Source organism: Hippopotamus amphibius, chromosome 6, assembly GCF_030028045.1.
Source record: "Hippopotamus amphibius kiboko isolate mHipAmp2 chromosome 6, mHipAmp2.hap2, whole genome shotgun sequence".
Lineage (NCBI taxonomy): Eukaryota > Metazoa > Chordata > Mammalia > Artiodactyla > Hippopotamidae > Hippopotamus > Hippopotamus amphibius.
Window position 1 is genome coordinate 169,966,602 of NC_080191.1, and position 27,079 is coordinate 169,993,680.

General features: G+C 41.8%; 1 protein-coding gene across 8 annotated transcripts in view; it reads right to left on the reverse strand.

Annotated features, from left to right (window-relative positions):
- Positions 1-20,053, reverse strand: part of SENP5 (SUMO specific peptidase 5) — a 43,564-nt gene extending 23,511 nt beyond the window's left edge. For 7 of the 8 annotated variants that reach the window (XR_009054365.1, XR_009054364.1, XM_057739692.1 and 4 more), the window contains exons 1-2: positions 19,865-20,053; positions 821-2,343 (exon numbers count right to left, since the gene is read on the reverse strand). Coding sequence is in view for 6 of the 8 variants with exons in the window: in XM_057739692.1 (XP_057595675.1) it covers positions 821-2,312 (1,492 nt within the window). In the remaining 2 variants the exon portion in view is untranslated. The remainder of the gene's footprint in view (positions 1-820; positions 2,344-19,864) is intronic. The other variant, XM_057739693.1, reaches the window with a different exon arrangement.
- Between the last annotated feature and the right edge of the window lie 7,026 nt (positions 20,054-27,079).

Below are 27,079 nucleotides of genomic sequence, written 5' to 3' on the forward strand. Positions count from 1 at the left end.
GTGTTTATAGCAAATGACTTCATGGGGTACATTTTGACAAGAAGACTTTAAAGCATGATGTAAAAACCTGAAGCCATAAAGACAGATAAATTTTACTATGTAAGAACTGAAATTTTCTGTTAAGCAAAAATATCACACACAAAGTCAGAGTACTGAGGGCTTTTACCAAAATCTAATCTAACATCTGCAACCCTCTAATGATCTTAAGGACCATGAGGGTAGGAATCAGTGCATCCTGTTTGTTGCTACATTCTTAGAGCCAACACTGGTACAGAGGAGTGTCTCATATACTAAATAAGTAAAATATAAACAATCCAGTAGAGAAACGGGCAAAGTAAAATCATATACAAACAAAAAATGACAAAGATAGAAAAAGATGTTCAAACTTTAAACTTTAAAAGGCAAATTAAAACAAAGAACTCTCATGTGATCTATGAGACTGGCAAACTTTAACAAGTGCAAACTGGTTTAACTTTTTAGAGGGCAATTTAACAATTCTCTTAAAATTTTAAGTGTAAGTATTCTTTCACCATCATTTCTACTACTAGGAATTTAACTTATAGAAACAACCACAAAACTATAAAGAAGTAATTCCACCGCACCATCATTTATAAATGAAAACAACTAGAAGCAACACAAGTGTCCATCAATCAAAAACTAAATAAACAATGGAACATCTATATACTACAGCAATATAAAAGAAGAATGTCTAATTGCTTAAAGGGAAATCCATGTGTGGAAAGACAAAATAGGGCTCTCCTAGAAAAGATAATGGGCAGCAGGTGTGGAGACTGGGGGAGAATAAAGGAAGAGTGCATACCAGAAAGGCAGATCGACAGCTGCTCATCATCCACTGGAGAGGCTTTCTGACTGTTCTTCCCGCCTCCCACTTGACTTTCTAGTTTGAGTCCACTGCACGTCAGAGGAGCCTCCAGTGGACTTTTACAGTAAGGGTGGTCCAGCAACTTAGAACTAAGAATGTTCTGCTTGAAAGATCCATCCTCATCCATCTGGCATGAGCTCTCACTCTGCACAGTCTCTTCGGACACAGGCCCACCGACACTACTCACAGACTGATCTGCCCCAGACACTGACAGTTCTACTCTGTCATCACTGACAGCGCTTGTCCGATTCTCCCGACCCAGAGCCATAACTTCTCTCTCGGTTTCCAAGATACACATGTTACTAGAAGGATGTTCTGGTAAGGGGATGTCATGAATCAGCTCTGTACACGCCCACTTAGGAGAGGAACAGGGTGACTGGTCCCAGGTGTGTGTGGCACTGCCATTCTGTCGGTCAGGGAATGCTTCATCTAAACTATGCTCCTTGCCCAAGAGAGGGCTTCCCTTAGTGTGGCCATCAGGCATGTGGGAGCTCCTTCCCTTCAGCACAGCACTGCTGTCCATATCTGGAAGGTACGGTTGATGCCGACGAGAAGGGTCTTTAGGTTCTGGGGAAGGGAATGGGCTGCAACCGCCACCCTCACCGTCCTCCCTAAGGGTCTCTTGATGGTCCCCAGTGACCTGCACCCAGCTTCGCTGGCCTTTTTTTAGCTTGCAAACTTTGCTTTTTGTTCTGAAGTGCTGGGATCTGAGAATCCTGTACCGAAATCTAATCATGGATAGTTTCTCATACATCATATGAGGAGATACTTTTATTCTTCTATGTTGATTAAGGTGGAACTTTCCTGGAATCAGGGGTCCCCCACTCCTGTGGTGCTCCAGCCCTTGGCCGCAGCCATAACAAAAGCGCTTTCTCTTATGGTTGCTCAAGGTGACCACAACTGTGCCACTCTCACCTGGACTCTCCCCATGGAGCTTCATAGGAAGATCTGAAGCTTGTGGCTCCGTCCTAGGTCTGTGACCATTGGCCTGACTTAAAACACTATTTTCTGGTAAGTCAGAGGCTGCCTTCAAGAGACTTTTCTCTCCAGAGTATTCATGACCAGAGTTCTTTGCTGATGACAGCAACTTCTCTGCTTGGAGTTTCAGGAAGGTCCTTGAGGAGGAAATGTCCTTTCTTTTCACTTTAGAGGACAAAGTACTAAGATTCTGAACAGCCACACTGGACTTCGTCTTAGCAAAAAGGGGTTCATCCTGGATCCACGTTTTCTGGATTTGAAGGGCCTTCTTTCTGCACTGGAAATGCCTCAAATGCCTGTTCCAAGTACCTGGTCTTCCTAACTTGGCTTTCAGAATGCACAAGTGTTGGTGAAAGTAGAACTTCTTAAAGCCTCCAAATCCAGTATTCCATTTCTCAGAAAAGGCTAAGTGGATTCCTTTCCTCCATAGAATTTTCCTCTGTTTTTTCATTTTTCTGATGCATAATGAGATCTGAATGCAGCTGTAAAGAAGAGAAAGAAAATTTACATTTCTACCCTAAAAATAAGGTCATACAGATATATTCACAGCAACATACATTAGAAAACTGAAAAAAGCACATCAAGTTCAATTAAGACTATCAGACATAATGAACCTGATCAACGTTTCCCCACAATGAAAATGAGGAATAAGGGGAGACATGAGTGCTCCCACATGACCCCGTCCTGCTGCACCTGCCTCTGAGAGGAACAAGTTTCAAGAATCATTTCCCAATATGCAGCCAGTTTCTGATAGCAGAAAGGGCAGGGAGTCAGGAGAGAACTTCTAAGAGTTGGCCTTGTTTCTCATTAGCTAAGTGACTTTAAGCAAGTCACCTGAATTCTGGGTTCTCATTTGTAAAATGAAGGACAGAGAAGGGAGAGGGGACCAGACACCATTTAAGACTGAGTCCAGGGACTTCCCTGGTGGCGCAGTGGTTAAGAATCCACCTGCCAATGCAGGGGACACAGGTTCGATTCCTGGGCCGGGAAGATTCCACATGCCACGGAGCAATTAAGCCTGTGCACCACAACTACTGAGCCTGTGCTCTAGAGCCCGTAAGCCACAACTATTGAGCCCACGTGCACAACTACTGAAGCCCACGCACCTAGAGCCCGTGCTCCACAACAAGAGAAGCCACCACAATTAGAAGCCCACACAGCACAATGAGAAGCCACGGCAATAAGAAGTTCGCCGCAGCTACAGAAAGGCTGCGCAGCAACGAAGACCCAATGCAGCCATTAATAACTAAATTTATTTATTTAAAAAAAAAAAAAAAGACTGAGTCCACAGCAAAAGAATTCCATACAACAAAAAATTTTTTTAAAGTTTTTTTTTGATGTGGACCATTTTAAAAGTCTTTATTGAATTTGTTACAATATTGCTTCTGTTCTATGGCCACAAGGCATGTGGGATCTTAGCTCCCAACCAAGGATGGAACCTACACCCTCTGCATTGGAAGGCAAAGTCTTAACCACTGGACTGCCAGGGAACTCCCATTTAACAAATTTTAGAAAAGAAAGGCAGCAACTTTTACTTTGTACAGTCATCCACAGGCAGACAGTCAACAAATGCATGCAACATCAGTACCTGAAGAGGGAGATCAGCCTCCTCTTTGTCAGTCAAAGACTTTCTGAGTGACTATGTGGAGACACTCAGACACTCTATCAGGTGCTCTCATCCAGTTATGGTTCTGGCTCTCAAGTAAATATAAGAAAAAAGAACCAACAAAAGTAGTGTGTGTGTGTGTGTGTGTGTGTGTGTACTTCAGGAACATACTTATAGGAAAACCAAACATGATAGTCAAAACCAAACATGACTTCCCCTCAGATTTAATAAGATTTAACATTACTGAAGGCTCTTTAGCCTAGAAAGGTACCAGTCACTGCAGGTGGAACTGAAGAATCAAAAAACCAATATCCTAATTTCAGCCTACTAATAACTTACTAGGAAAAGCTGTATTGCTGCTCTGTGCATCAGTTTTCCCTTGGGGGGGGGGGGGCGGTGATAGGGACAGATCATTCAAAGAGAAAAGACCAACAGATACTGATATTAGAGGATGCCACAACTACAAAGGCCCAAACAATTACCCCAAAGTTTAAGAAGCAATGAGACCCCAAATCCCTCCCCAACTCCATATAGCAAATAACTGTCCCTCCCTTACCCAAGATTAGAAGTTTTTCCTTCAGAAAGGGAGTTCTGCTGACAAGGGGATCCCAGGAACAGTTTGAAGACGAAATTATATATTACATATAAGACCCCCCAACACTTTCCCACTCATCTCCCTAAACCCTGGCAGTCTGTCTTATCCATCCAAGCAGGAGACTGGAAGATTCTTCTTTGGAGAATCTGATTAATCCACAAGAAAATACATAAATACAGATATCCTCCCACAAAATGTCCCAGCATGGCCCACAGTGTACCCCACAGCTGACAAGTCCTACCACAAGCTCAGAATTTCCAAGCAACTTCTTAGTGGTCATATAACAGCATAACAAAGAATCACTACACTTCTAGGGATAAAAAAGTAGAGCAAAACAAACAGATAAAAGCGAAAGCATATTTAGAGAAATCAACTTAAAAAATCTGAAGGGGGAGAGAAGGGAAGTTATTGTTTAATGTGAAGAGTTTCAGTTCAGGAAAATGAAAATGGTGAAGGTTGCACAACAATGTGAATGTATTTAATGCCACTGAACTGCATACCTAAAAATGATTAAAATGGTAAATTTTATGTTATGTATATTTTATCACAATTTTTTTTTAAAAAGAGGGAGGAAAAACAAACAAAAACCCCTCAACAGTATCCGCAAAGAAGAAAATATCACATCCACTGGGGAAAAAAGAACAGGATCTTTCTTCTTTTTAAAGAATAACGGAAAACAATAAAGGGGCTTAGGACATTTAAAATAGCAAAAATGAAAAACTCAACAGAAAGTAAAGGGCTGGGCTTCCCTAGTGGCACAGCGTTAAGAATCCGCCTGCCAATGCAGGGTACATGGGTTTCAGCCCTGGTCTGGGAAGATCCCACATGCCACAGATCAACTAAGCCCGTGCACCACAACTACTGAGCCTGCGCTCTAGAGCCTGCGAGCCACAACTACTGAGCCCACATGCTGCAACTACTGAAGCCCACTCGCCTAGAGCTCGTGCTTGGCAACAAGCGAAACCACCGCAATAAGAAGCCTGTGCACCGCAATGAAGAGCAGCCCCCGCTCTCCACAACTACAGAAAGCCTGTGCGCAGCAACAAAGACCCAACACGGACAATAAAATAATAAAAATAAATAAATAAATAAAATTAGGACTTTAAAAAAAAAAGAAAGTAAAGGGCTAATATTACTAACATCTTAAATTGAGGAATAAAGAAAAGGCTGATGGGAAAATGGGGAAAAGACACACGGAAACAATTCAGAAATAAAGATTTTTAAATGGTCCTTAAACATAAGTAAAGATGTTCAACTTCACTCATTAAAAAACTGTCAAGGAGGCTTGGGAGATAGGCATTTAAAATGAGTGAAGGGGGTCAAAGGTACAAACCTCCACAAATAAATACATAAACAAGTCATTCATGATGATGTGATGTACAGCATGGTGACTGTAATTAATAACACTGTATTGCAGATTTTAAAGTTGCTAAGAGTAAATCTCAAAAGCCCTCGTCACAAGAAAAAAAAATTGGGAGGGTGGGAAGCTATGTATGGTGATGGACTTAACTAGACTACTATAATCATTTTGCAATGTACACAAATATTAAATCATTATGTTGTACACCTGAAACTAATATGTCAATTATACCTCAAAAAATTTTTGCTAAAGTTGTGACAACACATTCTGCTGGTGGGAGAAAAGAAACTTTCATACATTGCTGGTGGGAATACAAATTGATAAAATCATTTTGGAGGGGAATTTGGTAATAGCTAACAAAACCAAACAAGTATTCACCTTTTAACCCAACAATTCCACTTTTAGGAATTTACCCTGAAGATACGCCTCCAATAATAATGAAAATACACAGTACGAGGTTATTCACTACAACTCTTTATAATTGCAAAACACTGGGAACAACCTAAATGCCCACACAGAGGGCAGTGGCTGCATGAACTATGGCTCACCCATACCATGACTAAAGCTCTAACAGAATGAGGATAAGGTCTCTGAACTAACGTGGAGTAATTTCCAGGTTAAACGAAAAAATCAAAGTTCAAATGAGTATCAGTGTTATGCAGTTGCAATAGTTTAGCCAAGTGTGCAGTTAGAGAAACCAGTCCACACAAGATCACCCTCACTTCTGACGACAGCTGAAAGTTTGAGGAGTTTCCAAAACCACCCTCAGGTCTCATAACTTGTCAGAAGAACTCTCAGAACTCACTGAAAATTGTTAAATTAATAGCTATGGCTTATTACGGCTGAAGAATGTGGATGAAACCATCCAAGTGAAGAAGTACACAGTGCAGAGTCTAACAAATGAGGAGTTTCCAGTTGTCCTCTCCCCAGAGTAGAGAGAGCATCACTTCCCAGGACTAATGTGCGTCAAAGTCTGACAAGAATTGCCAGTCAGTGAAACGCATGTAAGCCTCGATATCCAGAGTTTTACTGGGGTTCACAGGCATAAATGATTGCCCACATGACTGAGCTCAGTCTTCAATTCCTCTGGAAATCCACTGATATCAAAGTCATTACCCTAAATCATCACACTGCTGGTTTTTCTGATGTGGCCAATCGCCACCCTAAATCATGCTGTTAGACTCAGAAACCCAAGGCCCCGAGGCAAATAAAGACACTCCTATCAGACATGACATTCCAAGGGTTCAGAGATCACCTCCTAAAAGCCAAGGATAAAGGCTTTCTTTTTGTACAAGGTTAAATTCTTCACTATATTATACACAGCCACCTTTCATAAAAGAAAAAATAAGAAAATATACATGTATCTGCTCTTTTGTGCCCTCCAAAGAAATTAATAATATAAAAGTCAAACCATGGGAAGGATAATCCAGAAACTAATGAGAATAGTTACCTACAAGGCATGGTAGATGGGAATCAGGTGAAAAGAAAGAAAAATAGGAAAATGTAGAAGGGATGAGAGGGGAGTGCCACTTCTCAGAATATACCTTTTTGTAAAGTTCTGACTTTTAGGACTGTTAATACTTCATATACTTTAAAAATATACAAATAATTAAAATGAAACACAAACAATAACAAATGAACCTAACTGTATCACAAATAAATAACACAACCACACTGAAAGGAGTAGACCGGAAAAGAATTAGCCAAATATTAGCTTTGGAAAACATTATTCTGACTGTATAAATGTAGAAACAAAAGGTATTCTTTAATCAGCAAATTTGTTTTTCACAGAGGAATGAGTTAATTCTTAAACTTCTTTCTACATATTCAAAAATTAAGCAAATAAGTAGATATGTTGTAGATAATTAGAGCTAGGTTTCACACTGTTGGTGAAAAGAGTTACATATAATGAAAAAGACAGTGGGACAGCTTTAAATCTGTAGTGACAGACTGAAAGCAGAGGTGTCCACATGCACTCAGGTGTAACTTCATACACATGCACACAGGTGTAGATCCGGAGGTGTGCACACTCATGTTCACGTCCCACCTCTGTCTGCTCAGAGGGCCTGGAAGCAATCACACCCCAGCAGCAGTGAGCACCACCAGCACGCACGTCATTCTCTACTTAAAATAAATGGCTAATTCCAGAGCTGGGGCAGAAGCAGAAGATGAGCCTGGAATACCACTCTAGTGCCAGAAAGTAAACAAGTGCTCAAAAAAATAATGACATGTCAAAAGGATGTAGGAGCCAACCTGAAGAGACTCACAAAGGCCAAAACACCTGAGCAACTGAATATATGAGAGTCATGGACTCTAGCTCAAGAATAAAACAAACATGGTGAGTCTATAGTGATAGAAATAACTGATTAAGTAAATGAAGATAAGGGACAGCTCTTCTTTACAGAGAATTTCAAATTCATAAACATAGAAGAAATAATGGAAATAGAAAAGTTACAATTTGCAACTCCTCTCAGAAATAAGGGACTCAGGCAAGAACCATCAACGGGAGCTACAACCACAGGGTGTATTTAATAGTCTCAAAGGCTCTTCCACAAGAGACTTCAGATGACAAAGGGAAAAACTGTGCCTTTCCATGGAAAAATTCAGCAACCATCATCTTAAGCCCTCGTCATGAGATACATGGATGCCATATGCCTCCTGATGTGGCACAAGGTCACCTGTGTGGTATTCTTGTCAACAAAACAACCTGAATTTAATCATAAGGAAACAAAAAACAAATCCACATAGAGGGACCCTCTGTAAGACCACTGGCCAATACTCAAAAGTGTCCATCAAGATCATGAAAGACAAAAACAGACTGTCTCAGATGAAAGGAGTTAGACGAAGGAGACAAAATAACTAATGTAATGTGTAATCCTGGATCTCTAGTCCAGAAAAAGGAAATTGGTGGGAAAACTGACAAAATTTGAATAAGGTTTATGGATCAGTTAACAGTATTATCTTAATTTCCTGGTTCTGATAATATACTATAGTTACATAATATAACACTGAGGGAAAGCTAGGTGAAGTATAAATGAAATTTTTTAATATACTTTTGGAAATGAAGTTATTTAAAAGTGAGGGACTTCCTAGGTGGCACAGTGGTTAAGAATCCACCTGCCAATGCAGGGGACACAGGTTCGAGCCCTCCTCCAGGAAGATCCCACATGCCCCGTGCGCCACAACTATTAAGCCTGCACTCTAGAGCCCATGAGCCACAACTATTGAGCCCGTGTGCCATAACTATTGAGGCCCAGGCACCTAGAGCCCATGCTCTGAAATAAGAGAACCCACTACAGTGAGAAGCCCATGCAACACAATGAAGAGTAGCCCCTGCTCACTGCAACTAGAGAAAGCCCGTGTGCAGCAATGAAGACCCAATGCAGCCAATAAATAAAATAAATAAATAAATAAATTTATTAAAAATAAAATTAAAAAAAATAAAAGTGAAAGTTTGAATTTTTCTTACACATTTAAAAATTTGAAGACATCTCCCAGTAAGTAGCACAAAATCACAGAGATTGAAAATATGAAGAAAGACAAAAAAATTAAAGGATCAGGTCAGGAGATCAAATATCCAAATAAAAGTTTCAGAAGGATAAATTACAAAGTACAAGAGGAAGGAGGTGTCAAATACATGATTCAAAAAAATTCTCAGAATTAAAGGACACAATTGTGTACATGGAAAGAACCTATTAATTAGTGAAAATAGACTCAATCTGACAATCCAACAAGACACATCAATCATGAAATTTCAGGATACTGGGGACAAAACAACCTCCTACAAGCTTTTGGAGGGGGGATGTAATGACAAAAAAGGACCTACATATAATATACATGTAACATAAAATATATTAAAAATTAAATGTAAAATATATAGACTTATATAAACATTTATATAATTAATATACATTTATATTATATTCATATATACAAATAAAATCAGAAATAAGAATGGCAATGGACTTTAACAGCAAGATTGAAAACTAGAAAAAAAAAAAAGCTAATGCTTTCAAAGCTGAGGAAAAATTATTTTCAAAATAGTTTTAGACCCAGCCGAATTACCAATCGAAATTGAGGATAGAAAACAGTTTATCTAAATATATACCTCCATGCATCCTCTTCTCAGGGAGCTACAGGAGGAGGTAGTCTGACAAAATGAAGGAGTAAATCAAGAGAGAAGATGCAAGATTCAGGAAATGAGATCTAAAACAAGAGACAGGCAAGAGGAATACTGAAAAAAATGGTACAGATTGCAGAGTGACAACTGTGCTTCATGCCTAGAGAGCCGCCGGTCCAGAAGGAAGAGGTCAGAAGGCTCCAGGAGAGAGGTCTCAAAAACGTGAAACTGACAGAATTTCTAAAATGTCTGAATACAAAGACAAGAGAGGTAGAGACAATTCGAAGAGAACCTGAAGATAAATTCAGTACTAAGTACAAAGAACAGTAAACAAAAAAGACAATTAATTTCAAGGACAACAAAAAGTTGTACAAGAAAGGAAAAAGTCACTGTAAATCACAGTATACTACGCAGCTTTAGTTGTGACTACCACTTATGCAACTGTAATAAGGTAAACACTGATCTAACCCAATGGTTCTCAATCAGATACCGCAATCCAGCATTTGGAAATGTGTGGGAAATTTTGCTTGTTGCAATGAATTCAGGTTGGTATTGATATTTACTGATTGGGGTCCAGGAATCCTGAATACCATGTAATGGACAGGATAATGAAGAAATGTTTCCCCAAAATGATAATACTGCCCCTACTAAGGAAAAGTGATTCTAGCCAAATTATGATAGGTGAGAGGGTAGGTAAAACGTGCACGTGTATATAAAAGTGGGGAGTGGATGTGAAAGAGAACTAATTCTTCATCTTCCATACTCAACAGATAAAGCCTAAAACTAGGAAATCAAAAGTAACATTACAAAAAGGCAACTTAGAGACATGCTGTTTATACCAAAAGAACTTATACAAAAGACGTGTAAGAGACTGCCTTTGGCAAATGGGAAATGCTGGAAAGGGGCAAGATTCTGGGCACTAAGTGGGCAAAGAAGGCTAAAGGTTTCTGTCTTCAGTATGTAAACTTCCACTTAGTGCCTTTATAAACCCATGTACCCCAACCTTAATTATGCCTGGTATCCCCCAGTCCAGAGACTGTTTTACCCTCTTAAGATTCTAAGGCTCTAGTTACCCCCTTTTTATGTATGGAAAGAAAAAAAAGGTCAGATCTGGAAGTATTTTTCTTCAACAGACTTTCAAGCAACTGCTTATTTTTTTGGCCCACCTTCACCTCCACTTCCACCGTACATGACACCACTAATCCTGAAACTTCAAAAGGTTCTGAAACACAAATATAACTACTTGTTGGCTTTCTCCACTTGCCGGTTTAGGATTCTGCTTTCTTAAGTCTCATAATCAGTTACCATTAGTCTTTTCTGCTTTTCAGCTTCCAGAATTTTGTTGTTATTCTCACAGCTCTTGTTCTTAGTTGCTTCTCTAATGTTTTAATGGAATTTTCAGACTGGCATGAAATTAAATGTATATGTTCAATCCAATAGCTTTACCATAACATATTGTTGAGCGAAGAAAAAAAGTCAAGTTGCTAAACAATACGTGTAAACTTATTTTTGTTAAAAGGGAAAAAAATGTCTAGAAGGATTTATACCAAACAATTAACAATTTAGGCCTACAGTTCCTAAACTGCACCACGGCACCCTAGGATTGGTTCTGCACTAAATTGAAAGGATGTCATAAAATATTCTTAATTAGAGGGAAAAAATGATATTCTATATCAGTTAAATACCTCACAAACTACCAGTTCAAGATAATTCAGTTTCAAATAAGATCATGCTATACATGCTATATTCCTTTTGATAATATCACATCCTTGGCAAAGCTGGACTTTTGTTGGTTGCTGTGATTAAAAAAAAAGTACTGGGCAAAAATCAACTTGGAGTAGGAAATGTGGGTGGCAGTGTCTAACGATTCCAAGGTTTGAGAAGTTCATGGTGCCCAACAAGAGCATAAAGAAGTAACTGTGGATATTTAAGAATGAAATAAAAATACTATTTTGTCTTTCAATTTATGTGTATTTTAAAAAAACTATTAGGTTGCTAGAAAGTAAATACTTAAGTTATTTAGACCTAATTACTTAATAAATTAAACTGCTAGACCTAAAGGCACTATGAAAAAGACATTAAGGGGGTTGTGAACAGAGAAAATTTAGGAACCTCTGCTTTAGGGTATTGTATTTTACTTTATTTCTCTATCATCATAAAAAAACTTTAAACTTCTTAATATGAAATTTAAATACACTCTCATTGTATACTGCCAATATAAAAGGAGATTGGGATTTATTCTTTATAATACTTAGAAGTAATATACTAGGACTTCCCTGATGGAACAATGGTTAAGAATCCACCTGCCAATGCAGGGGACACAGGTTTGATCCCTGGTCAGAGAAGATCCCACATGCCTCGAAGCAAGAAGCCCTTGAACCACAACTACTGAGCTTGTGCTCTAGGGCCCGAGTGCTGCAACTGCTGAGCCCATGCGCTGCAACTACTAAAGCCCACCCGCCTAGAACCCATGCTCTGCAATAAGAGAAGCCACTGCAATGAGAAGCCCACGCACCGCAACAAAGAGTAGCCCTGTTCGCCACAACTAGAGAAAGCCCACGTGCAGCAATGAAGACACAACGCAGCCAAAAAAAAAAAAAAAGGTAATATACTTGCTGAGAAATCATCAATAAGTTATTTATTCTATTAAGAATATCACATAAAAACACACACAAAGCTGCTAAATTATGAGTCCATAACAAATTCTGATTGAAGAAGTGGGGAAAAGCATACAATTAAGTTCTTAAAAATCCTCCCCAAATTAGAGAAAACTATCTGGACTGTGCCTTTAAAAGTTAAACTAGGGAATTCCCTGGCTGTCCAGTGGTTAGGACCCCATGCTCTCATTACTGAGGGCCCGGGTTCAATCCCTGGTCAGGGAAATAGAAATCCCACAAGCTAGAAGGCACAGCCAAAAGCCACAAAAAAAAAAAAAAAAAAAAAAAAGAAGGAAAAAAAAAAGAAAGAAAGAAAGAAAGAAAGAAAGAAAGAAAGAAAGAAAGAAAGAAAGAAAAGAAAAAGAAAAACTTACATTAATCTAACATATTCCTGATGGTGATTATAACGATAAGGCTGAAATTGTAAAAATATTCAAATACCTATTAAATTTCAATTCAAGAAATATTTGAGTTTCTACAAATATGACAGCACTGAGCTTTCAAAAAATTTATAGTCTAGTGGGAGAGTCATTTGAACAAGTATTAACAAATGTGATGCATGTAAGAAAGGTAACATTCAGAGTGAAGGGAATATCTGGCAAGAAGGTCAGGGAAGACCTCTCTCTGAAAGAATTATTTTTAAGCTGAGGCAAAGGATGAGAAAGAGTTAACTAGACAAAGGGAACAGATAAACACAATTCCAGGAGAGGGAATGTAGTATATTCCAAGGAACTGAAGAAACTTCAGTATTACTTAAAGGAGGAGCTGGAGAGGTAGGCGAGGAATAGAAAAGCTAAAGAAATTAATGATGCTATTTAACATAAAGGTACTGTGAAGCTACTGAAAGACAGAGAGAGGTATAAGACCTGATTTGCATGCTTAAAAACATCATCCTACCCACCGTGTGCAGAATGGCTGGGAGAAGGCCACAGCAAAGGAAACCTGTTAGGAGACTGTTACAGGTAATCATAGGTAAGGTGAATAGCTGCTTGGATTAAGGGAAAACTGGGAGAAGTAGCAAAGCGAATCAATCTTGAGACTTTCCTGGTCACAAATGTCAGGACGGGGGAGTAAGAATTTCGGTATGAGTTACTGGGGAGATGGTGGTATAATGTATATGGAACAAATGAAGAAAGACTGGAGGAAGGTTATGCTGGCTATCTCTTTAGTTTTAGACACATAAGATTTGAGGTGGCTGAAAGAAACCTAAGTGGATGCATAATGTTGGATACATAAGTCAGGAGCTCTGAAAAGAGAATACCACAGAAGTACCAGTCTAAGTCATCAGCTTATAGTAGCCAAAGCTACAGAAAATGCTAAGCTCACCTAGGGAGAATCTGGAAAAGGCAGAAGAGAATGCACCCAAGGGCAGCATCCTGAGGAACTCTAGGATATAAGAGTGAGGTAAAAGAAGACTACTAAGCAAAGGAAAGTGGGAAGGAATGATCAGGGAAATAAAGCGGAAAATCTGGTAAGTATGGTGTCAGGAAAGCTAGGAAACATTTCCAGAAGGAGGGAAATGGTCAAAGGCTGCTGAGAGGCCAAGCAAGACAAGGATTAAAACGTGTCCTTTTGGAGAAACTTTAGTAGAATGGAGAGGACAGAGACCAAGATGCAGTGAAGACGATGATACATTAAATTGCCCAGGAGGGCTGAGTAAACATGAGGGGCAGATTTTGTTTACACAGAGAGAGCGGTGCATGTTTAAACGCTGATGGAGCACTTTACTTATGGGTACAGATGGCAGACCAAAGAGACGTATTTTAATTATATCTTAACAAAAGTTCTTAAAAAAAAAAAAAAAGACATGTATTTTACTTTCACTCCCTCCTAAAACCCCATTAAGACGAGAAAAGAATTTTTTAATTTTTTAAAGATATAATTTACATACAGTGAAATGCACAGATGTTAAGGTTTTTCTTTCTCCCCCCTGCCTTTTTTTTAAAGCACACATAAGAGAGGAAGTTGGAATGCAGACTGACTTAAAGTCCTAAGAAAGTTAAATATCAAGCTTGCGGGGACTTCCCTGGTGGCGCAGTGGTTAACACTCCGCGCTCCCAATGCAGGGGCCCAGGTTTGATTCCTGGTTAGGGAACTAGATCCCACATGCATGCTGCAACTAAGAGTTCACATGCCAAAACTAAGGAGCCTATGAGCCTTAAGGAGCCCACGTGCTGCAAGGAAGACCCAGTGCAACCAAATAAATAATTTTTTTTTTAATATCAAGCTTGCAAGGAGGAAAGCAATCAAATTTATACAACAGTGCCCCGAAACAGGTCAGGAATTGGCAGCAGCAGGTTCTTTAAGAGGGGTGTGAACATGGTGATAAAAACAAGAGGATAGGGCTTCCCTGGTGGCGCAGTGGTTAAGAATCCACCTGCCAGTGCAGGGCACGTGGGTTCCAGCCCTGGTCTGGGAAGATCCCACATGCTGTGGAGCAACTGGGCCCGTGCGCCACAACTACTGAGCCCACACACCACAACTACTGAAGCCCGAGTGCCTAGAGCCCATGCTCCACAACAGGAGAAGCCACTGCAATAAGAAGCCTGCGCACCGCAATGAAGAGTAGCTCACCCCCACCAATGAAGAGAAGCCCCCACTCTCCACAGCTATAGAAAGCCCATGCAGCAATGAAGACCCAATGCAGCCAATAAATTACAAAGAAAACAAACTAAAAACAAGAGGATAGATCAAATCATTTAGATACCCTCCTACTTACCACAATACCCAGCCAAATGCCCCTCCCCCATCCTTGAAGAAGCTTGGAGTGTAATTTTCTAGACCAGAACAACACTGGCCAATAGCAGTCCTGCAATGATAGAAATATTCTATATCTGCCCTGTCCCATATGGAAGTCTCTGGAAACATGTGGTTATTGACCATTTGAAATGTGTCTAGTGCAACTGATGAACTAAACATTTAGTTTTTATCATTTAAAATTAAGTTGCTGGACTTCCCTGGTGGCACAGCAGTTAAGAATCTACCTGCCAAAGCAGGAGACATGGGTTCGATCCCTGGTCCAGGAAGATCCCACATGCTGTGGAGCAACTAAGCCCGTGCACCCTAGAGCTCACAAGCCACAACTACTGAGCCCACGAGCTGCAACTACTGAAGCCTGAGCACTCTAGGGCCCGTGTGCTGCAACTACTGAGCCTGCATGCTACAACTAGTGAAGCCTGTGCACCTAGAGCCCGTACCGTGCAACGAGAAGCCACTGCAATGAGAAGCCTGTGCCCCTCAACGAAGAGTAGCCCCCACTCACCCCAACTAGAGAAAGCCCACATGCAGCAATGAAGACCCAGTGCAGCCAAAAAAAAAAATTTAAGTTGCTACATGTGGCTAGTGGCTACCACATCGGATAACGCAGCTCCGAAGGGAAAACACAGGATTCCTGGACTGGAAAATACCTGGTCCAGGGTATCATATTGAAAATAGCTGAGTTAAAGGAACATAAATGAGTGTTTACATACTGAATGCTAAGACCTCTACCATTTTCCCCAGTTTAGCTACAAGATTGTTGACAGCCCAGCTTATAAGCTCCAAGCAGGAGATATGAAGCTTCTTCTTTGGGAAATCTAATTAGCCCAAGAAAAGAGACAAAGATAATACCACTGAAGGCTCTCCAATAAGCGTCCGGCCAAGTGTACGCTAAACTCAACAACTCCCTAAAATTAAAAGCAACCTCCACATGGGGTCCCTTCACATTTCTGCCCTGTATTCTCAGCCATGCTGTTGTGTGTTCACCAAATAACAACACTCCTTCAAAGATAACACAGGGAATTCTTTGGTGGTGCAGTGGTTAGGACTCCATGCTTTCACTGCTGAGGGCTGGGGTTCAATCCTTGGTCAGGGAACTAAGATCTCACAAGCCGTGCCGCACAGTCAAAAAATAATAATGATAAAATAAAGAGCATACCAAATATGGACAGTATTAAAAAAAAGATAAAACACACACATAAGGGAAACAGAAGTGAGCTTTCAACTCTTATTAGATACTCACTGACCCTGGGACAGCCCGAAGTCCGAACAATCCTTGAGGGGTTCGATATTTAACTGGGTAAAAGTTTGCTGTGCAACCACTGTACAGGTTAACTCAAGCATCACTATGAAAAAGTTCTCTCCCCAGTAGGTAATAAGACAGTAATGAGAATAGCTGTTGTGTAATGAATAAACAGGGGGAGGTTACCGTCCCCCAAGAATGAGACAGAATGAATGGTTTGTAATAGGAAATAAGGTTAAAAACAAAATAAAAATAAAAAATATTGCCCACTGGCATCAGAGGACATGAATGAACCATAAAAAGGTCAAGACTGAGAAGTGGAGACTTGTACATTTACGGTACCTACTGGTGATAGGTACATTCAGCCACCAGATATAAAGTGGATTAAGTTAAATACCCAATTTTGGTCTCAAGTCCTTACAGACAGAGAAGACTGCCTCAAGCAACAGCAAGTAACTTCTAAACTCCACTTCTCACTGGGTCTTCAAGTTGTCACTACTCCAACCCTGCCTTTGTTTCTATGTTAAATCTGTAATACCAGTTTACATGAAAACTGTGAACCCTGGGCTCACATTTATCCTTTCTAAATAAAGGATACTCTACTTGAAAAGTGTACTCTGTCAGAATCTGAAATTCAACAATGTTTAGGCTTCATAATTAAGATACTTCAGACACAAAATTTAAAAACTTAGAGGGACTTCTCTGGTGGTCCAGTGGTTTAAGACTCCAAGTTTCCAAAGCAGGGGGCATGGGTTCAATCCCTGGTCAGGAAACTAGGATCCCACCTGCTGCGGCACCCCCCCCCCCCCCCACCAAAAAAAAAAAGAGGAGACTCAGCGACTTGGTTTTTCATCTTAGACACATACCATATGTCTCTTCAGATTCTGAATTCACAGATTACCTGTTAACATGGCTTTTTTAATGGGTGAATTCAGAATGCCCTATGTCAGCTGGTTGTAGTTAGTTAACATGCTATAAATAGAGTCATTTTTAGAACGAAAATAATTCAACCTCTTCCTTTAGAGGATTTGTGATGTAGGATTTGTGATCTCTGGCTCTGCTACTAACATAGCCTTTTCATTGCTTCAGTTATTCTTATTCTAGCAAAAAACAATTTGATAATGACTGTATCTCCCCAAAGAGAATGTTCAACTCTGCCTGATAAGCTATCACCTTCAGAATCCCGAAAATATTACCCGCCCCCCCCCCCCCCCCCCGCCAAAAGAGTCACAACATTTTTACTATAATGGGTAAGAAAAATACATATGAGGCATGTATATGTTGATCCTTCCTAGACATCTATCAAATTCTTTAAATCAGTGGCACAGTACAACTAACCAAAAAAGAAGAAGGGACTAAAAATTCAAGGATAAGCTTAAGGCGAGACAGAGAGCCTCTAGTTAAATCAGGTGTTTATAAGGCAATCAGAGACATTACAGGGCTTCTCTAACAGTTCTCAGATTGAGTTCCTTAGGAAGCTAGCTAGTGATGCAAAGTAAGAGGTCATGCATACAAAGATGGGGGGCGGGGGGGGGGGGTGTGTGTGAATAGCACAGTAGCTTTACAACAAGCCAGAACAAAAGCAAAAATATTCTTAAATTGGAATTTCTCCATGGTTTATGAAGGCTTGGCATAAAAGTCTACTAAGAAATTGATTTATAAAGTGATATGACATATAGTGATATATTCTGCCAACAACAAAAAAACTTAAGCGACATGTAGTAAAAAATTTTACTGTAAAATCTAATACTTTCATCAAAGAGCCTTAAGGAATCTAAATACATAGGCAACTATGAAAACAGAATTACACAGAACTGACTGATTTTTTTTCCCCTTCTGTGATCTCAGAATTACAAAGCCTTAAATAGTACTACTGATTCAAGAAAGGTTATTTACCAAGGAAAGGAAGAGAAAGAGAAAAAAATTAAAAAGGCACAGGCAACAAACTAATTGTGCATGACACTTCACCTCTCTGAGCCTGTTTATAACCTAAAATGGGATCTCATCTGCGTTTTCAAACCATGAATATCACCTGAAAAACTTTTTTAAAATTGAAAATACCCAGGTCCCATTTCAAATCTATTAAGGTAGTATCTAGGCATCTGGGGTTTTGTTTTAATTCCCCAACTGATTCTGATGTTCCTGCAGGTTTTGGAACCACTGGATTAGATGACCGACCTTTCAGGCCCCTTCCGCACCCATGACTTAAAATTCCAAACTGACAATTCTGTGTCAAAGGAACTGAAGACTGCACTTCATCATGCTCCACTGACCACCATCACACTCGAATAAGAAAAGGAAGTATCCTTACTTTGTCTAACCAAAACTATAAGAACCGGTGCTACTCACTCAAGTCACTGTATCTCCCTTCTCTCCTCCCCAAACACTAACTTAGGGTCTACTTAAACTTCAGAGCGGGGAATGTTCTCTCACCAATACAGAGAAAGATATCTCCTCATATTAACTTAGAGCTGTAAGGTCCAACCACTCAAAAGATTCAGTTCCTGTATTTATTCTCTGTACATTTTTAATTAACATGAAACGTTTTAGAGGCAGAGGGCGGAGTCCTCAGAAACGTGCAAGGAAATACTTCTAAAGTGGGCCAAAGTGTGAAAGAAGCCCCTGCCAGCTTTTCTCCTAGAAAGGGCCCACCAGCTATACTGAGCAAGAAGCAAAACTGATTTAGGTCACCCCTCATATACCAATAATGTGTAGTCAACAAGCATGAGACGTCTGGGTGACTAGGAGAAACTGACTTCTTTCTGATGCTGCCCAACCCAAAGCAGAAACTGCAGTTAGGTTTTAACCACACAAGATCCTAGTATCTCCGGTGGCACCCTTCTCCTACCAAGCGTAGTTATTCTGGGTAAAAGACATAATTAAGAACCTACTATGAAGCATCCTGGGTATTCTTAAACCGACTTTAACCTGACTCCTAAAATACTGCATGATTTCATTTAATTCTCCCAACTAATTTATACAGGTATAAGAAAGTGCCACTTTACATGGGTTAAAAATGTCTACACGAGATTAAAGCCACTACCAAGTGGCAGGCCAGGATTTCAACTCAGCTTTTCGACCGCCAAGTCCAAAACCCTTGTCTCCGACATCCTCTCCGCACCCCTCCTCCCCCAAAAGAGTGGCCATACAGTGGAACGGGGCTCGACACCGCCTAGCATGCACGGAGTGGAGAAACGGGCTTCCCACCAGCCCAGTGCTAACCGCGCCATACCCGTTCACCGTGACGGGGTCCCAAGAGTGTGAGGATGCGGCCAGAGGCAGGAAGGAAGCAGAACTGTCGGAACACGTAAGACCCTAGACGGCAGCAGCTGCAGCAGCTCCACCAGCAGCTCCTGCCCTCAGAGACTCCCCCGCCTGCAGGCGGAGCGGCCGGGGGCGCTGACCCTCTGCTTCTGCGTCGCACCGCTCGGACCGGCGAGAACGAGAGGACACGGGCCCCTCGGGACGTGCTCCTTCCCCGCCCCCCCAGGAAGCCACGGCGGAGCCCAGGAAGAAATCCGCGGCCCCCGGGTCGGCGGCGGAGGAAGAGCGGCGCTCGAGGCCTCCAGGCCGGGACGCTGAGCTGGCGCGCTCCGGAGCGGGAATGGCCAGCCAGACCTGTCCGTCAGTCACTCGCCGGACCTGACACGCGGGCTCCCGCTTACCTGCGTCCCTCGCTGCCGGCACCCGCCCCGCCGTGGGTCCAGAGCCTGCGGCAGCTCGCCCTGCGGCCCCGCCTCCGCCAGCGTTAGGGAAAGGCCCGCCAGCCAGCAGACGTCCGGCCTGCTCTCAGCGGCCACGGCCGGCGCGCTTCCCCTAGAGCCACGGCCGCGACGCCGGCGCTCCCTTACGGCGTCACCGCCTCTGCCCTTCCGGCCCCGCCCCGCCCCGCCCGCGCGCAGGGGGCGGGGAGCGAGCGAGGGCCCGGCGCCGGGGGCGTGGCCCGCCTCCCCGGCGCTTCCGGCGGCGCACGCTCCCCGCCCCCCTGGAACGTGTCTGAAGCGCGGCGCCGTGGCGTCGGGGTCTGCGCGGGGTCGCGGACGCGGCTCTTCCTGGGGCGCGCGCGAGGGCTGCCGGGACTGCCGTGTGGCTGTTGCGGAGCGGGTGTGAGGCGTCTCGGGCGGCGCCTGCCCCCGCGCACCGCTTCTCCGTTGGGTCGGACGCGGAAGGCCGCCTTCGCGGCGTGGCTGCCCTCGAGCCCGGCCCGCGCGGCTTGTCCCCCGGCGCGGCGGCGTGCCGCTCGGTGCGCCCGCCTCTCCTCACGGAGGCCCGCTGCCGGGGGGCGCCTGGGCGCGCAGCGAGCCTGTGCGGTGGGTCCGCCCCTCTCTCCTGAGAGGGAGCGAAGCGCCCGCAGCCTGAGACGTGGGGGCGCCGTTCTTTCCACAGGCCTTTGTTAAATGTGAGCCCTCGGTCTGATCGTGGGGGGACGTACCCGACTGTCCGCGATGCCCTGGCAGGTGGGAGACATCAGCGTAGGTCTGTGCTGGAAGGCGAACGCGGTTTTGGCCGCGTTGGAGTGGGGACCGCGTGGAGAGGAGTGCTGCGGGAGGTGCGTGGACTGTGCGGAAGGGCGGGCAAGTAACGAGAGCGACCGCGGCGCTTTGCTTTCAGTCCTCACACGCGTCCGCAGGTTCTCGCCGCTGTCAGTGATAAAGTGCTCCTTTCCAAACAAAAGTTTTCCTTCGTCTTCCTTAGAAACAGTCCCTGGAGTTATTGTTGAGTTTTAATAACATGTGTAAGCTTAGATTGGCACATTTCCTCAGTTTAAAAGTAAATCTTTTGAGATTTCCACTTCCAGCCAAAATGGGATAAGAAATCAACTGAAAAGCCAGACAAAAAATAGGAAACAACATTTATGTATTTACTTCAACATTTATTTATTTGGCTGCGCTGCATGTTGTGGCATGGAGGATCTTTTAGTTGCAGCATGAGGGATCTTTTGTTGCGGCATGCATACTGTTAGTTGCAGCTTGTGGGATCTCAGTCCCCGATCAGGGAGCGAGGGCCCCTTGCGTAGGAAGCGCCAGAGTCTTAGCAGTGGACCACCAGGGAAGTCCCTAAAACCACATTTAGAAAACATTTGACGTAAGGCAAAAAAGAGTAGTAATCCTGAGAGGTGGACAATAAATGGGGTGACCCCCCCCAAAGGCACAGTTTACTGCCTGGCAGGAGTCTCCAGGACAGACCCAGGCAGGGGAAAGGAGGAGGAGCTTGGTGGTCTCCTTGAGTTGAGGGGAAGAAGCAGGGAGCCTGAGAAGGCCAAAGCAGCTAGAGTTAAGACGAAAGAGTTCCCCGTGTAGAGAGAGCTGCAAAAAGAGGAAGTTCTAGCTGCTTTTTAGTATTTTCTCTTTGTTGATTTTCAGCCATTTGACTGTTTTGTGCCTTACTGTGGTTTTCTTTGTAGTTATCTGGCCTGGGTTTCACTGAGCTTCTCTAATTTGTGCGTTGATGTCTTTCATCAATTTGGGGAAATTCTCAGCCATTGTCTCTTCAGCTATTGTTTTTGCTCCATTCTCTTATCTCTGTTCCTCTGGGAGTCCAATTATATATGTAGGATTATTTGACCTTGCTCACCATATGTTTACACTTTGTATCATCTTTTTTTTTTTTCTCTTGATGCTTCAGTTTGAATGTTTTGTATTGACCTGTTTTTGAGTTTACTAATTACTCTTGTGATCTCCAGTCTGTTGTCAAATCTGTGCAGTGTTCTTAATTTTTAATATGCTATTTTCAGTTTTAGAATTTGATTTGTTTTTATAATTTTTAAAATAGACTCCAGTTATGCATTGAAAGTCTCCATCTTTTCATCCATTTTGTTTGTCTTTTCCTCTGTTTTCTTTATCTTATTCACCATAGCTTTTTGGCTTTTGTTTTTCATTCTTTGCTAACCTCAACATTTTAATCACCTGTTGGTCAATCAGTGGTTCATTTTTCTCTTTTGATTATTAGTTATGGGTTCCTCCTCTTCACAGGCTTGGTCATGTTTTTTTCTGTGCAGGCAGTGTGTATGAAAGAACTGTAGAGTGAGCCCCCACATGCTGGCTCCCAGTGAGGCCCCCCCTTCCCTCCATCAGGCTGATGGAGGGAAGGTCTGATCATCACAATCTCCTTAGGGATTAAGCTGGGTCTTGGCAAGGCTGCCTCTTACTTAGACTCATTCCACCTCTGGTTCGTCCATGTTCCTCGGGGGTATGTGTCCTCAGACCTGAAATACTACAGTACTGTTCAATTTAGTTCTTTAGAGACATTGAGCTTAGCTTTTTCACCTCCAGCTATTCAGCTTCAAAATATGAGCAATGTTTTGAGGGAGAGAGCAGCCGTGTGTTTGAGAAGGTCATGTCCCTCTAACAGGGCATGGTTTCGTAAGCACCAGGACTTTTAAAAAGTTTTGACCCAGTTCCATAGTCTCCCAAGGAGGCTTTGAACACAGCAAATTCCCCACGTGGAAAATCAGCTCTTTTAGTCTCCAAACTGCCCCAAAAGTCCCACATGACCACCAAAAGTTCCTCTTGGTTTTCTTTGCCCAAGTAGACACCCTCTGCCTAGGTTAAGACTGATCCCTCAGGGACTTCCTGGTGGCGCAGTGGTTAAGAATCCGCCTGCCAATGCAGGGGACATGGGTTTGATCCCTGGTCCGGGAAGATCCCACATGTTGTGGAGCAACAAGCCCATGAGCCACAAGTACTGAGCTTGAGCTTTAGAGCCATGTGCCGCAATTACTGAAACCAGCTTGCCTAGAGCCGATGCTCCGCAACAAGAGAAGCCACTGCAGTGGGAAGCCTGTACACTGCAATAATGAGTGGCCCCCGCTCACCACAACTAGAGAAAGCCCATGCACAGCAATGAAGACCCAAAGTAGCCAAAATAAATAAAATAAAATAAAATATTTATTGCTAAAAAAAAGAAAAAAAATGTTCCTCAATCTGTAACTAGAATCAGCAAATGTTTTCACAAGAGAAAACAGCTGCTGGTTATCAATTCACCTCAGAAGGGCCCTCCCCTCTCTGGAATTTTAGTTTACCTAAAATAAGGTAACAAGTCTTAGTCACTTCACAACCCTCTAACATATTTTAAAATATGATGTTTCTAACTTATTCTGCATCTTTTTAGGTCGTTGCAGCAGGAACATTGTCCTGCTGCAACCTACTACATCCTATTTGGAAGCAAAAGTAACTTGTAAAACTCAGTTCTGTCATGTCCACAATGCCCAATTGTATAAATGACACCTGTTTGTAACTATATAATTGTGACATTTCTTTAGACTTAGACATTTGTGTAGATCCATTGCTCACTGAAAAACCTTTTTTCCATTCTTTAATCATTTATCATTTGGTTGCCCTAAGTTTTTCCTCTAGAAGATTTTTTTTTTAAGTTAATTTATTTATTTTGGCTGTGCCAGGTCTTAGTTGCAGCATGTGGGATTTTAGTTCCCTGACCAGGGATTGAATCCAGGCCCCCTGCATTGGGAGAACGGACCACCAGGGAAGTCCCTCTAGAAGATTTTAAAAGAAATAAATAGCTATTTACTGAGCTCTTACCATGCACTAAACATTTTATGGACATCACAAAATTTAACTTTCACAACAAAACTCCAATTACAAGTGAGAAGAGGCTTCTAAAAGTTAATGAAGTTTTTTGACTGGCAGAATGGTAAGCTGCCAACAAGGAGATGTGGCTCTTTAGGGACCAGTTCCCCCAGAGAACTGGGAATGGCAAATGGATGGGTATTGGCTGCATGGCCCATCCAAACAAAAACTATCCAAAGGGGCTAGATTAGTACACAGGCCACTTCGTGGCTTCTAGGAAGTGCCTCCTTATACCAAAATTCAGGGGACGATATATTTTTGGGTTAAATGGAATTGTTTCATAATTTTAATTTTCTTTTCAACATGTACAATTGAAACTATCCATAAAGCAATTCACAATCCAAAAATTTTAATCTTTTAATAAAATCTTCACATTTCCTAGACATTCCTTCAAAGAAGACATACAGATGGCCAACAGGCACGTGGACAGGTGATCATCATCGCTAATCGTTAGAGAAATCAAAGCAAAACTATAGTGAAGGACCACCTCACAACAGTCAGAATGGCCAGCATTAAAAAAGTCTACCAATAATAAACCCTGGAGAAGCTGTGGAGAAAAGGGAACCCTCCTTCACTGTTGATGGGAATGTAAATTGGTGCAGCCACTGTGGAGAACAGTATGGAGGTTCTTCAAAAAGCTAAAAAGAGAGTTGCAACATAATCCAGCAATCCCACTCCTGGGCATATATCCAGACTAAACTATAATTTGAAAAGATACATGCACCCCAATGTTCACAGCAGCACTATTCACACTAAGACATAAAAACAAACTAAATGTCCATGGACAGATGAATGGATAAAGAAGATGTAGTTTATATATATAATGGAGTATTACTCAGCCATAAAAAAGAATGAAATAATGCCATTTGCAGCAACATGGATGGACCTAGAGATGATCATACTAAGTGAAGTAAGTCAGAAAGAGAACGACAAATACCATATGCTATCATTTATATATGGAATCTAAAATAAAAATGAACATATCTATGAAACAGAAACAGACTCGCAGACAGAGAACAGATTTATGGTTGAGGGGGTGGGGGCAGGCGGGCAGGAGGGATAGATTGGGAGTTTGGGATTAGCAGACGCAAACTATTATATGTAGGATGGATAAACAACAAGGTCCTATTGTATAGCACAGGGAACTAAATTCAATATCCTATGATAAACCGTAATGGAAAAGAATATGAAAAAGTATATATATGTATAACACTGGATCGCTTTGAAACTGAAAAGCAGAAATTAACACATTGTAAATCAACTATACTTCAATAAAATTTTTAAAAATCTTCACATTTTCTTTATAAAGTTCATGTATGTTTTTTGGTTTTACTTAGTACTAGGTACTCTATTTTTGATCTCTTACAAATGATAGATTTTTACGATTGCATTAAAAATGTAATATTAAGATTACATCTGTTGCTAGTGTTCAGCAATATAATTGACTTTTGCACATTGGTTTTGTATCCAGCAAACTTGCTAAATTTCATGTTAATTCTAATAATTCATCGTGTATTCTTTCGGGTTTCCTGCATTCTCAGCCTTAACTGCCAACGACAGGTTTGTTTTTTTTAATCTTACTTTCCATTTCTTACATCTTTTCTTTTTCTTAGTACACTAACTAGGATCTTCAACTTCAAATTTAAATCAAAGTGGTAAATATGGGTATCCTTCTTATTGTGATCCTCAAAAGAATGCTTTCAAGGCCTCACCAGAGTATGATTTCTTTCTTTCTTTCGTTTCTTTTTTTGGCCACACCACGCGGCATGCAGGATCTTAATTCCCCAACCAGGGATCGAACCTGCGCCCCCTGCAGTGGAAGCGCCGCGTCTTAATCACTGGGCCACCAGGGAAGTCCCTGCGTATGATTTCTTGCTGCAGGTTTTTTGTACATACACTTTACCAGGTTAAAGAAGTTCAGTCCTACTTTGCTAAAATATGTATTTTTTAAAAATTGATATTGAACTTTACTAAATGCTTTTTCATCTTTTGAGATGCTCATTTAATATACTAATATGGTAATTTAAATTGATTTAAAATTTTACTAACCATGCATAATTCTACTTGACTGGGATGTACTACCTTTTTATAGATTGCTAGATTTAGTTTTTCATGAATGAGACTTACCCTATAATTTTCCCTTTCACATATTGTTTTGGTATCGTTCTTTATGCTATCCTAATAACAGTATTTGGCGAGAGTTTTCTACATCCTGGAATAGTTTGTGCAAGATTGTTATTACTTTTCCTTGACTGTTTATAGAACTTGCTGGTAAAACTGCCCGAGTCTGCTCTAAATTTCGTCCAGGGAGAACAGGGAAGAACTAGCCTCGTAAGGTAGATTGGAAGAAAGGGAAACAAAAATAAATGTTCTTTGCACACTTCAAGAACTGCTTGCTCTACACAACTGTCACTGTCTAGAGGTAATGCATAGAGAAAAGTCTGAAAAGACAGAAACTGGTAAGATTTCCTTTGGGAAAGGGGCTTGGATTGGAGTTGAGTGAACCTGAATTGCTGTTATTTTACAAATTGAGAATGTATTCCTGTCTTACTTCTGTAAACATTTTTTAAAGAATAAAAATGATTACAGGAGATGGGCTTTCTGGACCCCTGGTAAGTTGAGGGAGATGCCTTGACTAGTTTTCTCCCCACGAGGACGTGGCTTTGCCGATACGGAGTTCGACTCGAGAACCGAGAGAATCCGTGCTTCTAAACAGGTTGTTACATCTAAGTTCTTCCAGGAGACTGTTGTAAGCCTGGGCAACACAGGGCAGTGGCAGGGGTCAGCTTTTTTTCCCGTTTGGCAGCACCTATTCTTGAGACTGCCGCTGGCTGCAAGGCCCTCTAGAGGGAACTCAAGGGCGAGGCAAAGCCGCGAAAGACCGTTTGCTCCGGGCAAGCGGGTCGTCTCTTCTGCTCTGGGTGGCTGCCTTGCCTCAGCTAAGCTGAACCAGTCACCCCATCAAGAATTCATAGCAGCTGCATGCAGTCTCTTCCCACTGATGTTTTGCTAAATGTGTAACACTGCAACTGTATTTAAGTTGCATTTATGTTTTCATAGGCTATGTAAACAATTACATGCCTTCAAAATCGGCTATCTATACAGCTGAGGTGAGGCCTGTTGAGTTGAAAGTTGTTTCCAGTTAACTCCCAAGGAGGTGATGCGTAATGGAAAGGCTGAAATTCCACCTGGGCAATTACTGAGCAAATTATTTTGCCTCCCTGACCCTTTTCCTTCTATCTAAAAATGAGCTATGTAGTATCAAAGGAGACAACAGATGTGAAAGATGGCATA